The sequence below is a fragment of the Alexandromys fortis genome, unplaced genomic scaffold, assembly GCF_014885135.2.
Source record: "Alexandromys fortis isolate MF-2015 unplaced genomic scaffold, M_Fortis_MF-2015_v1.1 scaffold_175, whole genome shotgun sequence".
Classification (NCBI taxonomy): Eukaryota; Metazoa; Chordata; class Mammalia; order Rodentia; family Cricetidae; genus Alexandromys; species Alexandromys fortis.
Genome location: NW_026068065.1, coordinates 2,808,102 through 2,823,009, shown reverse-complemented (window position 1 = coordinate 2,823,009; position 14,908 = coordinate 2,808,102). Strand labels below are relative to the sequence as shown.

Sequence of the window (14,908 nt, the reverse complement as noted above, 5' to 3'; positions counted from 1 at the left end):
TAGTGCTGAGATTACAGACATATACTCTATCATGTCCAAATACCCATTATGTGAAATTTTAAAACAAGCACATGTAATCTAGTGTGTGTGTGTGTGTGTGTGTGTGTGTGTGTATGCATATACAGGATAGTAGGAATGGTGAGATTGCTGAGTACTTGATGCTCTTCCAGTGGACCCAAACTTAGTTCCCAGCACCTATATCAGGGAGCTCAGAACTCCGGATCCAGGAGCTCTGATGCCCTTCTCAGAACTCCACAGTCACCTGCATCCATGTGGCATACACACAGAGAGAGATACACGTGCATAGACATAAATAAAAATTAAAGTAAAACTTCCCTTTAATAAAAGAATTTTTAAAAATCGAACATTAATTGCCAGAAATGGAATGGACAGTTGACTGCGGTGTGAATGAGGATGGCCCCCATATATTTGAATACCTGGTCCCCCGTTAGTGGAACTCTGTAGAGAGAATTAGAAAGTGTGGCCATGACCTTGGAGGATGTGTGTCGCTGGGTGCATGGTTTTGTTGCAAAACCCATGCCATTCCCAGGGACTCTCACTTGGTCTCATGGTTGCATCTCAAGACGTGTGACCTCAGCTAGTGCTCTAGCACTGGGCCTGCCAAGCTACTGCCCTGTGCCCACCATGATGACCACAAACTCTAGCCCTCTGACATGGTAAGCCCTAAATAAACATTTTCTTCCTAAGTTCCCTGCCATGGTGTCTTATCACGGCAAAGAAAAGTAACTAGGCACACAGAGAACTTTCTCAAGCAGCAGAGGTGTTTCATGTCATAATAGTGTTGTGGGACAATGATCTTGTACCCCGTAAAGATTTGACAGTTGTACTGGTTTAATAAAATGCTGAATGGCCAGTAGCCAGGCAGGAAGTATAGGTGGGACAAGGAGAACAGAATTCTGGGAAGGGGAAAGATGAAGTCTGCAGTCATCACCCAGACACAGAGGAAGCAAGATGAGAATGCCTCCGTGATAAAAAGTACCAAGTCACCTGGCTAACACAAACAATAATTATGGGTTAATATAGAATGTAAGAGTTAATAAGAAGCCTGAGCTAATAGGCCAACCAGTTTATAATTAATGTAGATATCTGTGTGTTTCTTTGGGACTGAATGGCTGCAGGACCAGGCAGGACAGAAACCTCTGTCAACATTAAGGCTATAGAATACGCACATGCATAGTTCTGCTCAAATTCCATAAGTTTAGATTTGTGCTTTTTAATTTACACAATTTTGCCTCAAGACATAAAACTTGAAGAACAGCAGGCAGAAGACTTGGTGAAATGAATTTTAAGTTATCAAGAATAGCAGTGGCAACTCTCCCTGAAGGGGCCTGGACCCACACTTGGTCTTCTTTGAGAGCCCCACACCTATGCTTTCAGTGAGTCTTATCTTCTTCCTAGTGCCTCTTTCTTAACTCTCATGCTTAAGATTCCGACACCACTTCATTAAAAAAAAAATGACAGAATGTCAGTCATCCGAGATGAAAGAGGCACTCTGTCAACGTGATATGAAAAGGTTTACCCATTTAACCTCAATATCAATATTCAACACCTCAGTCTGGTTAGAAAGATTTCTACCAGCAGAAGGTTCCAGACTGTACTGTCCTAAACTCACTTTGCCTCACTCTCTGCTTCCCCAAATAAACAACGGTAGCAGTGAGAGTAACAGTGTAAGGCACTGGCCTCTCGGCAACACTAAATACACCGGGACCTTAGAACAGGACAGCACAGACCACTCCGCAAACATCACCCGTGATTCTCATCACAGCCCACAGGACAGCGCAGACCACTCTGCAAACGTCCCCATGATTCTCATCACAGCCCACAGGACATCACCGACCACTCTGCAAACGTCCCCATGATTCTCATCACAGCGTACAGGACAGCACAGACCACTCCGCAAACGTCCCCATGATTCTCATGATCACAGCCCACAGGACAGCACAGGCCACTCTGCAAACGTCTCCCGTGAATCTCATTACTACAGCCTATGTTACAATTTTCCACTCCTACCACTTACTCAGTTGCTACTAATTTTATGTTTTATCTGAGTGGTGTCCCTTCATTTCTAAGCAGAGGACTCAAAACCAATCTTTCTGTCTTAACACAAGAATAAATAAGTAAATAAACAAAGATCTACTTAACTGATAAGGACCAAGCTTCAGAGCTAATGCAGCCTACCACATATTACCTGCCACTGTAGGGGAAGTCCCACAGTGAAGGGGTTATGTCATGATTTGTCTACAGGGGCAGCTGTCCAATTAGACCTGAGTCTCTCAACTCATCCTTCATCCCAGCGCCTGCACTGTTTGTGGGTAATATTCCCAATCCGGCTTTTCCAGAGCTGGGGAGCTGGGTCTGCCATTGCGTCCATGCAATGCTCCTAGCACCCTTCCGATGCACCTACCTTTCCTGTGCCAAACCCTGACTAGCAGCCAGTGACTACGTGGTACCTGTAAGGCAAGTATGTATGTCAGGACCATAAAAGGTTTGATAAGAAAAGATGGAGTGAAGACAGAAATAAGTAGAAAAACACAGGGTGGGCATAGGGAACTCAAGCTGATGCGGTTTTACTCGACAATCAAGGCACAAAAGTGTACACAATCGAATCTCAAACATGTGTTTGCTGACCGCTGACTTGGGGCTAAATTAGGGACAGAGCGTACCCTCCTCAGCATAGGTGCCACTCAGGAGTTCTGAAAAATACAGTCTGCTTTAGAAAGAGCACAACATCTGAGCCGGGCCCCTAGAAGGCTCAGATTATCGGTGGGCTAAAATCCTATGTACCAATTTACTTACATTTCTTACTAGAAACCCTGACCAGCATGTTTTACAAAAAAAAAAAAAAAAAAAAAAAAAAAAAAAATTGAAAAATTGTTTCAATGTCAAAATGGTATTTCTGTGTGAGTCTCTGAAGAGAAGTGAAGGTACTTGTAAATCTTATTCCGTTTCTGGACTTGTTTTCCAAACTATTTTAGAACCAGTAATTGTACATAGGAATTGTACGAGGTAGACACGGCTAGAGTTGTGAGAAGCTGGGAAGATAAATGCTTTCTTGTCCTCGAAGACTGGTCGCATTTCAATGCATGTACCTTATGAGATAGATACTCATCAGTTTGTGACCGGGAAGGTGAATTAACTTACACACCGATCCCAATATCATGGTGGAGTTCTGATTCAGGTAAGCCACACTCTAACACTCTAGCAACTTTTTCAACTCTACAAGCCAGAGAACTCGTAACCTAACTGTCCATGACACAGAACCCCAAATCTCAGCAAGACAGTGCAGAGTAACGCCAAATGCAGTGACAATATACCATGGAATGCAAACTAGAAGTTACCTAGACAATGCTCAAAACGACTTCGCTATGAGGAGTGGACTCGAGGACTTTAGCAGACTGTGAGAAAGGGGAAAACAATCATCGAGTACACATTCGGAAGTTGTGCGCCATTCCTGTGTGCCACAAGCACCTGTTTGCATGAACACCTTCCAGCCAAGGCTCCTAAGCACGACAGACACGCAAACCCACCGGTGTCTGGCTGCACGGCCCTGGCTGGTGAGCTCCCTCCCATGCTCCACGGAGCTGCGGAGTTGGGAGGGGGAGATGCGGGGTGCTGCCTCTGCCCTTCGATCCCACAGCGTCCCCTCACCCACCGCCGGCAGCGCGGTCCTCCCGCCCGATCTGTCCCGCCGCGGCAGATACTCACAGCTCTGGTCTCGTAGAGCACCAGCTTCTGGACCGAGCTGATGATGGGGGCAGCGGCCGTGGGCATGGCTCCAGCCAATGGCGGCCCCACTACAGGGCACCAGGCCGCGGGCCGGGTCGTGACAGCGGCCGGACCGTCCCCGGAGACCGAGGGAGGAGACTCTGCAGAGCCAGCTCACCAGACCCGCAGAGAAAAAGCAAAGCCGGAGTGCTAAAGCTTTAGCAGCCGCGAATGCAGGCTGCTTCCGGATTCCCCGAGTCACACCTCCCATTAAGCCCCGCCCACACACGAGTGGCGGGGTTACAATAGGGGTGCGCCGTTGTTGAGGGCGGATGCTAAGGGCGCCATCTTTGTTAAGGTCAGCCTCCAAAAAAAAAAAAAACTGCTTTTTCTTGGTTCTTAAAGAAAGGAGGTCAGGTGACTAGAGTCTCCTTTCCAATTGCTTCTCCGTGTTGTAATTGGTCTGTTTTTTCCTGTCTACTCTGAATTTTCCTGAAACCTGTCTCAAAGTGGTCCTTTCCTGAATGCCTGTGATTTTTCCCTCTTTTGTCGCCTATTTTATTCCTGTAAGAGTCAGTAAAGTTCATGTGGCCCACGAATCTTTCCTGATCACTTCTGTGTGGCGCCGTTGGTATTTGCACATTTTCTGTGTGAGGCTAAACCGTCTGAGAATTCTAAAAGAGACGGCGCAGTGCAGGGGAGCGCCCTGCTGTGGGGGCCGTTCAGCTTTAACATAAGACTCTTCCGTTTTGTTCTGGACGTAAGTGGACTGTAAGTAAACAATATATGTACTCGCTCTGCTCATCCCTTCCACATTTGAGGGAAAGGGTACTTTCTAATTATGAACACAAAAGCAAACATTAAGTATTCACCCGAATTACAGCGCCACCCCCAGAGGCCCCGCCCTCCAGGGCCCTGCAAGTCGCTCACTGGTTTCCAGGGCAACCGCCCAACAGATACCTGGAGCCTCTGGAGGTAGCTGCTGCCGGGTCGGTCCACGGGGGCCAGGTAAGCAGTCCTTTTCCCAGGGGTGGGAGGACCGTTGTCCACTGTCTGGATGTATTTTGTGTATTTTGTTATCAGTTTCAGGGAAGTCCACTTTCTGCGGGGACCCCCATACCAGTTTTTTTTTCTTTCAAAACTAGACCCCATCTATCCATAAATCAACTTTCAAAACCGGTTCTGTTTTCATCGACTATTTATCTCACAGATGCAGGCCAAACACCTGCTACAGAGTGTAAGATAGTAGTGGCTAAGCTAGCCTAAGGAGGAAGTGCTAAGTCCTCCCCCCCACACCCTTCTATACCCCGGATTTCACTGCTAGAGGGGTCTCATGCTGACAGGATAACAGAATTTTAAAAATGCAAAACACATAGCTGAATGTGATACTAGAGCTTGCTGTGGATTCCGAATGGGGACATTACAGGATTTCTTAAGTATTTGTGTATTTATTATTAGTTTCCTTTCATAGTTTGATCCATCTTTTTATTGAGAAACTAGAAAACAGGTAGGAATATCAGTTCTGGGATTGTGTGTGTGTAAAAGTGTGTGTGTAAGAGTGTGTGTAAAAGTGTGTGTATGTGTGTAAGAGAGTGTGTGTAAAAGTGTGTGTGTGTGAGTGTGTGTAAGAGTGTGTGTAAAAGTGTGTGTGTAAGAGAGTTGTGTAAAAGTGTGTGTACGTGTGTGTGTAAAAGTGTGTAAGAGAGTGTGTGTGTAAAGTGTGTGTAAGAGTGTGTGTAAAAGTGTGTGTGTGAGAGTGTGTGTAAAAGTGTGTGTGTGAGAGTGTGTGTAAAAGTGTGTGTGTAAGAGTGTGTGTGTAAGAGAGTGTGTGTGTAAAAGTGTGTGTGTAAGAGTGTGTGTGTCTGTGTAAAAGCCAGAGGTCAATCTGGATGGTGTTCTTCAGCCAACAAGCCCCAGGGAACCAGTTATCTCCATCTTGAGTTGAATCTTTTAACTTTTTCATTTCATAATGGAAATCAACCCTTCCTAATGTAAGCTAAACATTTGCAGTGATTTGGTTTAGGAAAGTCACTTTGTAAAAATAAACAATTCTGATTTTCAAATATTGTTTTCGATTATTGTTTTATACTACAACTAAGCACTTCCCTTTTAGGACTTTCTTAGTATGCATCGTCTAGAAGCAGAAAGAAAAAGGCAATTTAAAAAAAAAGTACCAAGCTGCTTATAGAAGGGGCAAGGAAGAAAAGGAACTGGGAAGGAAGAATATTATCAAGCAAACCTCTTGGTTAGCTAAATTTCCTAGGGAATGAGGAGTGCATATCTTGGAACTATTCTCTTTCTGGGGGCAAAGGAGCAGCGTGGTTTTTTGTTGTTGTTGTTGTTTTGTTTTGTTTTTCGTGAACTCCCAGCGATTACTGGTGGAAGCCTGCTATGGCAGAGCACTGATATCTTGGAACTTCCTGTTTGTCTGAGCTCAGATGAGCAGACAACATCGTGGTCACACCGTCCACCCTGTGAACCACTCACACCCGCGCTCCCCACATCGTGGTCACACCGTCCCATCACCGATCCTGGAAAGGGGAGGCGGCGGTGGGGAAGAGACAGAAATCTTTAATAAATAAATAAATAAATTTAAAAAATAAATAAATAAAATGATTTTACTAAAAAAAGAAAAGAAAAGAAAGTAGTGACTAGTTTCAATGTCTAAGAGAAAGGGACTTGGAGAAAGGAAGCAGAATTCACTGCTGAGGTCGGCCCTGGGTCCAGACTGAGCACGCATCATCTCCCGCTTTACCGTTCATTCTAGGGCCAGGACTAATGCGGGTCTAGTTGTTTGTCCTGTAGGTAGCCAGCTTTCATTCCTGCGTCTCAGCATGAAGATGCATGTCAGAGATGCCCCAGAGATCAAGATTGCCTTCCCAGCCCCAACTATATGATCCCAAACCTCCCTCCACCTGCCAGACTCCGTCAAGGCTGTGGAGCCGAAAATGGCCAGTTGGTGGCAGCAGTTTCCGTTCTGTGAAACGACTGGGATCTCTGCTACCATCATCTCTCTTACAAACCGGAGCCAGTCCACTACCACCAGAGTCCTAAATTGTGAGAAGTGGCCCAAATCAGTCGCGGAGTGATGGGGATCAGGAGCACTTCTTCCGTTACTTAACTCAGGGCATCTTCCTCATCTTTTGAAGTACGCTGATCTCTCTGTCCCACACAATACTAAACAGTGCCTTACCTGGACCTTTGAGATGCCTGTCTGATACACCGGCTACTTCTCGGTGCGCTGGGATGTGGTGGAGACAGCAGATCCCACACTTACGCACCTCTTACAATATCCGCTTTGCTGTAAAGAGGATCCTTTGATCTGCGACAATATTACGTGAGATTTGTGGTGACAAATGAGACAAACTCAACTGACTACGGATGGGGAGGGCAAACTCATCTGCCTCTCCTCTGTCACTTGTCCCTTGCAGTGGGAAGAGATCCTGTATAACCAGACCACCAGTGATGGGAGTTCTGGCTCCCCAAGAGAGTGCATCGTTAAAGCCTTAGTCTCATGTCAGCCGTGGGGTTGTAGACCATCTCTTGTGGTGAATGTGTGGAGAAGCCTTGTTAAATCATGATGTAGCCTCTGTTACTTTATCCTGCCTTCCCAAAGCGGTCCTTCCCTTTGAGGAACCTGCAGTACTCAGAGGACCAAGGAAAGACCAGCTAGCATCTCCTGCGTAACGATCTTGCTCGCCTGTTTGTTCAGCCCCTCTTCACAAATTTATGGTTTGTGAATGGAAAAGTCCACACGTTTCATCCTTGCTGATACTAGTTTTCCATGCTGCATAAAAAAAATGCCCTTATTATCTCATAATTTCCATGGCCATGGGGTTCTGGCCTAGATCAGTGAGGTCCTCTGCAAGCAGGTGTTGACTGAAATGCGCTTTTAGCTGGATACACGACCAAGGAAGAATTCATCCCATTATAAGGAACATCCGTCTCTGGTCATAGGACTGAGGCTCCGGTTCTCTTTAGCTGTTGGCTACTTGGTGCTCTCCACTCCTGAAGGGCAGACACCCTTCCTTGTCAGGGAGTCCTCCCACTGCATAGCAGCTTCCTTCTGAGCAGACAGGATAGAAGATAACCATAAGAAGCAAGTCACACACCCCACTTGCATTCAAAGGAAGGGGGTCATGCAAGAATGGGGCCGGGATGGGAAGAGCTCGCTTTAAACGTATCTGCCAAACCATTTCTAAGTCCAGTCACCGGCTTCTCCAGTATTCCCGCTCTCATGCCCGCCAGCTTGAGGGATTATAAGTTCTACTCAAAACTCCGCCTGCAGGAAGATTCCCCTCAATGACTATTTTTCGGAGCCCCCCCACAAGTGGAACTGACAGCTGGAAGTGTTCCTTTTGCAGTTTGCACTGATAGACCACGATTCTCCTGTGATGTCTTTCCCTCTGTGTCAGCTGCTCCCAGGGAAGCCGACCTGCATTCTGCCTATTTGTGATCCTTGTGTTTGCTCTTCCAGACCTGCTTAGACTCCATCACCTTCCTCCATCTTATCACTCCAGGGGCTCCTGCAGCACTTGCTCAGTTGGAGCACTCCACCCGGCCGTCCTTGAGAGATAACATTTCTCCAGTTGATGCTTAAAGTTTCTCTTAAAGAAGGACTGTGGCGTCACCAGTAAAAATACTTCTGGAGTGTGTGTCTCTCAACAGTGTTTGCCCACCACACAATCTGCCTTCATTGCACACGTCATTTCTAGGCAGTAACTGGGGTAATGCACCCATTTCCTCAGGAAAACTCTGGTACGGGAAGAGAGCTGTAACTGACATGGCTGCAGGACTGGCCTATCATCTGGAGAAATGCCTGTGGAAAGAGCCTCATTTTAAAAATTTAGCCAGCCAAAATTTGCCTTTTGAAACTGATCGGATAGAATTTATTTCAAACATTTTATTTTACTTTGGTTAGTTACATCTTTAAATTCTCTCTTATGCGTCTTTTTAAAATTTACTTTAATAGGGGCTGGAGAGATGGCTCAGTGGTTAAGAGCATTGGCTGTTCTTCCAGGGACTCGAGTTCAATTCCCAGCACCCACATGGCAGTTCTCGACTGTCTGTAATATTAGTTGCAGGTGATCCAACACCCTCACACAGACATCTGGTGTGGGAAGTCCTTCTGTATACATGTTGCTTTTATTGATTAATAAAAATGCTGCTTTTGGCCAATGGGTTAGCAGAATATAGCCAAGCTGGAAGATATATGTGTGTGTATGTATATACACACATATGTATATATACACACACATATGTATATATATGTATATATATATATATAGAGAGAGAGAGAGAGAGAGAGAGAGAGAGAGAGAGAGAGAAAGAGAGAAAGAGAAAGAGTAGGCAGGGTCGGTGAGAAGCCATGTGGCTAGCTGCCACAGGAGAAAGACGCAAGCCTCCAGCCAGAACCTTGCTAATAGGCCATGAGCCTCATGGTAAAATATAAAATAATGGAAATGGGTTAATTTAAGATATAAGAGTTAGCCAGAAATACACTTAAGGTATTGGCCGAACAATATTGCAAATAATATAGCTTTTGAGTGATGATTTTATGGTCTGGGCAGCCAGGAACAAGTGGCCTCCGCCAACAGACATATATGCAGGCAAAATACCAATGACCATAAAATACAATAAATTAATAGACAAAGAAAGAAACACAAACTTGGAGGAGTAAGGAGGTGAGAAGTATCTGGGAAGAGTTGGGGTAGGGGAAACATTCAAAATATAGTGTATGAAAAAATCTTTAAAAAAGAGAAAATTTAATAGTGCTAATTAGTATAGCATAAACTTAACATTCTATTATTTCTGTTTAAATTTTTATGGTTACATTGATGTGATGAAGTATATTGTATTTTTAGTTTTCAAGAATTGGGACTTTAAATACATTTATAATTATTTCATTGGAGTCAAGAAAAATTGTTATTTTTATTACTTATATAATATATTCATTGTATGTGTGGATTTTTTTAGGTTCAAATATGTAAATAATTTACAAGTGCTTGAAAAGAACATTAGATCTTTGTACAAAAACAAATCTAAAAGCTCACTGACCCAATTTATTTCTAATTCATTCCAACAAAAGCTACATAAATTAAAATGTGCTGTAACAGACAACAAGTTTGAAGTGGAAGACTCTGCCCAGAACTCTACTTCAAAGCTCACACTAGCAAAAGCTTTCCAAAATGATTTAAAGGTCAGCCTTGTAGAAATTTAACAAGTATTGCAACATGTATGTGTGTGTATGTATATATGTTTTGTCAATTTGATTGTTGGACGTGTTGACCTTTCTTTTCAACAGCTTTGGTTATGTTGTTTCTCTCGCAAACATTTAATGGTTCCAGGGCTAAGTACCTTCACAGAGTTCTTCCCCATCCTCCTGCTCCATCAACTGTACGCCTTCAGCTCTTCTTCTGTTTTGGAGTGTTTTCTATTATGGCGTTGGCAGAGAAGACAGAAGAATGTCCTTTTGCAGATATCTTTAATGAAGATGAAGCTGAGAGAAACTATTTGTTGTCCAAACCTACTTGCTTTATTATATTTGGAAAACCAGTAAGTTATCTCTTCTAACATTTGGTAATTTGTATTTTAAAATCTCAGTCTTATATTACAAGAGTGGAAATCACACAGTATGTTCATATTTTCTTTAGTGCCTGATAGATTTTCATAATATCACTTCAACTCTGATAGAATATTGATTTTGAGTTCTTATGCTGATCACTAGAAGAGAAACCTAGGCTACATTGATGTTGGTTTTAATAGTATAAGGCTATAACAACAAAACTCTGTACTGTGGTGATTGTTGCTGCTCTGTGATCTAAGGTTACTTCAGATTTGATCTGAATATAAGATCTGCTTAAAAACTAGACATGAGGCTCTCCAGATATATGAGATGAACTGGGATGTCTATGAACCCCAAAAGGTGCTGAGGGCAAATGGGAATGGAATGGATAAAATGTATGCCCTGGCCATGCTGAAGCACACATGGCAGCCCATGTATGGTGCTTCTGTTATTGGGTTTCATGGTCTAAGTTGATGAGGACTACTTACCAGGTCTCTTCCTCAAGAGGGCACCAGATCTCATTACATCGTTGTGAGCCACCACGTGGTTGCTGAGAATCATTTCTCCAGCCAGAGGGCAAATGGGCCTGTAGTGTTTTAGAGAATCAGCTATTGTCTTCCTGACAAATGGGAAGAACCCAGAAGGCTCTGTTATAAAATTGCTCACTTCTTGGCAGCTGGAGGAAGGACCTCAGGGTAAGCTCTGCCTTCAGCCACTGAGCTAATTGGCAGCTAGAGGACTGGGCTAGTCAGTTAGAGAACCTTCCAGAACAGCCAAGGCCAAAGGAGAGCCCATCTTTGGTTTCATTTTGGATAGAAACCATAGGACAGGTAACCAAGAAACATTTCCAACAATTTTTAGTAGAAACCATGATTCTAAAACTGGTTCTAAACGTCATCCCTGAGAACACCCAGAGGCAAGTATCACTTCACAGGAATGAGCTTGTAACTTTGAAACAGGATGATCTCCAAACAGTCAGCTAAGAGGTTTATCTGCTCTTCAGCTGCAGTCACAGCAGATTACGAGGCTGAGGCGGGAGGAGGCTGAGGCGGGAGGATCACAACCTTAGGCTCTGCTCTGGCTGCAGAGTGAGTTCACGACCAGCCTGGGCAACTTTCTGAGGCTCCGTCTCAAAACAGAAGTAAGGACAGGGCTGATGATATTGTTCAGTGGCCAGGTTCTCACTCACATAGCCACAATATGTTTAGGGGAAAAAAAAAAAAGAGGAAATAAAATTATTCAGTGGAATTCACCAAAACTTCCCTTTTCTTTATGAAGAAAATAAAATGACAAATCTCAATATATTTTATGATGATTTATAGTTAGAATTACATTTTTTGTAATATCCGGATGATGTATTGTCCTGATTCAGGTATAGCTTCCTAATTTCCTTCAATAATAATGTATTTAGATAAGCTCAGCATATGTGGGATATGTAAGAAGTAGTGGAGAAAATGAAGCTCTAAACATATAGGGCCCTCTTTATTTTATAGGATAAGCAATTATGTAACAATAAACATCAGTGGAATTCTCTGTATTGGTGCCTCTGCTTCACCGTGAAATAAAGGCTGTGCTGGGTTTTAATACCATTTCTCTTTCCAAGGGGTCTGGGAAGACAACATTAGCCCGTAATATAGCACAAGCTTGGAAATGTATTCGTGTTGAAGGTAAATTTAATTTTTTCCCTGTATTTAGTATGAATAATTTCAAAGATTCGCGATATAGACTGCATAATGAATTCCAATCTGAGAGTCCATAATTAATGTTTTATCACGTTCCCTCCATCGCACACATCTCTACCTGCTGATTATCAACCCACTGATAGCCTCACTCCAGTCGTATTCATCAAACGCCTTTGACTCCGTCCCTCCTCCTTTATTTCCATCGGAATTGTTTATATGTGTGCATGAGCATGTTCTTAGAGATGGTCTTCAGAGCATTTCCCAGAACTTTATTACCCTACTGGAAAAAGTATATTTTTACTCATAAATTTCCTTACGTTCTTTGAAATATGTCAAACAGGTTGGTACACACACACACACACACACACACACACACACACACCTTCCTTACCAGTAAAGCTATCCGCTTCCTAATAGAAAAGTTTAAAAAAAAAAAAAAGGATGAATAAGAAATCCATAAATAAACAGAGGGACTGGGGAGTTGGTTCAGTCAGTGGTGTGCTTGCCACACAAGCATGGGACTTGAGTTAACTGCCCAGCACCCATGTAAACAAAAGGGGGTAATGTGGCAAACACTCGCAGTCCTGTGCTGAGCAAGAAGCAACAGGAGGATGGCTGGAGCTCACTGGCCAGCCAGACTAGCCTAAGTGACTGCTGAGGCCCAGACCCTAGTGAGACCCTGTCTCAAAACCCAAGGTGGACGACTGCTGACCTGTGCACATGTGTACACACACTCATCCATATGCACATGTGCATACACACAGTGCACACACATGTACACACACAACACTCAGGAAAGTAGAACTGAACCCAAGGAATAGAAGAAAAGTTTCATATTATTAAAAATTAATACTGATTCATATTTATCTGACAAGTTGATGGTGAAGCATTAAAATCACTGGCCTAACTGTGATCATAGTTGGCAAGGAGGTCATAGGATGGGCGTCCCGTACATCACTAGTGAAACTGGGGTGCCATAGTTTTCATATGTGTGTGGAGAGCAATCAGTAACACAGGACACACTCCATAGATCTTGGAAAGTTTCCTCTTTTTTAAAAAAGATCTACTCCTGTTTTAAGTGCATGAGTGTTTTTTCCTCATATATGAATATTACCACATGTGTTCCTTGTGTCCACGGAAGCCAGAAGAGGTCTTAGGTCCTCCGGAGCTGGAGTTACAGAAGGTACTGATCCTCCATGTGGACCCTCTCCTTAGCCACTGAGCACCTCTCCAGCCCGTTTTTTGTTGTTGTTGTTGTTGCTGCTGCTGTTTTGTTTTGTTTTAAATAAAGAAGCTTAGAGAGTCTTAAAGAACATCAAGGCATCTATAAATTCCTAACGACTGGTGCCACAATTCAACTCAACTCTTCGCCTAAGTCAAGCTCCTCCCATTCCCACCAGATTGTCTTCCATCAGAGAATGACATGTTACTCAAATTCTCAGGGTTCCTCTTTGAATCGGGGCTATCCATTTTCACATTTCCTGATGCGTTCTTTCCTTCTGTATGATCAGCATAGACATTAATGAGAGCATGTCCCCGAAAGGATCTAGACTGATAGTGCTGCTGTGCACTTCCGCATGTATGGGGCCAATCACGCACACCGCCCCATCCCGTCCTCCTACTGTCCACTCCCCCCCCCCGGGGGACACAGTCATCCAAGGCACAGCGGTCCGGTCCACTCAGATTTTAACCTGGTGGAGTGGCCAAGACAAGTTCCCCGCAGAACAGTCCTTCACTTCTACTTTGGCCAACCTTAACCAATCGAACATGCATAAAGATGCTTTGCAAATAAATTCTCAAGTGATGTAGCCGCCGGTTAGCAAACATTCCGAAAATGTTTCTAAGTTTGGCAGTCCGAATATTCGCTTGCACTCACATGTTGCCCTCGCGTTTCAGCTTTATCGGTTTTGGAGGAACACATTGCCACCGAGACTGAAATGGGAACTATGGTGAGCAAATCTACATTTCCAAGTTACGACAATGAGCCAGAAGCTGTGAGTCCCAGAGACTGTGCAGTAACGCACGGCGTCTATGCTTCTTCTAGCTCCAGTCGCTGCTGATGAGCGGTCACAGCATCCCGGACGAGCTCGTCACGAGGCTGATCCTGGAGAAGCTCAAGTCTCCGGAAGTCTCTCACTTTGGTATGTGCCTGTGTGCGTGTGTGGGTGCGTGCCTGTATGCGTGCATATGTGCGTATATGCATGCAAGCGTCTGCAGGGAAGCACTAACAGTAGTTTCCTGGATTCCTCTTTTGCTTTGGCCCAAGAATCTTACAGCCCCTACTGAGCTGAGCATCTAAGATAGATTCACGTGCTTCTTTGTCTTTAATTCTCCAGTGTCCACCTTTGCTTTTTGGTTTTTTTGTTGATGGTAGATTTTCCAATACAGGGTTTCTCTGTGTAACAGCTCTGGCTGTGCTGGAACTCACTCTATAGACCAGGCTGGCCTTGAACTCTGCCTCCCTCTGCCTCCGGAGTGCTGGGAGGAGTGTGCCACCAACCTCAACTCTACTATCTGATGAACCAAAGCATCAAAGAGGTGCACTGATCTTGCACCCACACCTCTGGCTTCTCCTATCTGCTCTCCTCTTCACCCTGCCATTGTAGTGTTTGTCAGCAGTCAATCGCTCTTAAATTTGTATCAATAAACCAAGATCCATACTAAAGCTAATTACTTATCACTATAGCATATCCCCCTTTAAATATAAACAAGTATAAACAATATTTGGGAATATGAGTGTGTGGCACGCTGCTCCCGCCAGCAGAAGAGACAACCGCAACAGGATTCTTCTCAGAACACACTTTATTGGAGCACTTACACTTGAGGTTGTAGAGAGGCAAAAGACCCCGTCCCCGTGAAGCAGAAGAATATATACAGTGCCAGACAAAGCCCTGACGTGTCATCAACCCAATGGCTCAGGCCAGAATGGAGTGAT

The 14,908-nt window shown here is 44.1% G+C and overlaps 2 protein-coding genes across 2 annotated transcripts in view; one reads left to right on the top strand and one right to left on the bottom strand.

Moving 5' to 3' along the window:
• Positions 1-4,000, bottom strand: part of Fig4 (FIG4 phosphoinositide 5-phosphatase) — a 106,463-nt gene extending 102,463 nt beyond the window's left edge. The window contains 1 exon segment of the mRNA XM_050120509.1: positions 3,727-4,000. Coding sequence (XP_049976466.1) covers positions 3,727-3,792 — 66 coding nt within the window. The 5' untranslated portion in view covers positions 3,793-4,000.
• Positions 4,001-4,673: 673 nt separating this feature from the next.
• LOC126487625 (adenylate kinase 9-like) overlaps positions 4,674-14,908 on the top strand; it is a 103,348-nt gene continuing 93,113 nt past the window's right edge. Inside the window, exons 1-5 of the mRNA XM_050120556.1 lie at positions 4,674-4,734; positions 10,074-10,281; positions 11,895-11,958; positions 13,870-13,922; positions 14,018-14,134. Of these exons, the coding sequence (XP_049976513.1) occupies positions 10,165-10,281; positions 11,895-11,958; positions 13,870-13,922; positions 14,018-14,134 (351 nt within the window). The 5' untranslated portion in view covers positions 4,674-4,734; positions 10,074-10,164. The remainder of the gene's footprint in view (positions 4,735-10,073; positions 10,282-11,894; positions 11,959-13,869; positions 13,923-14,017; positions 14,135-14,908) is intronic.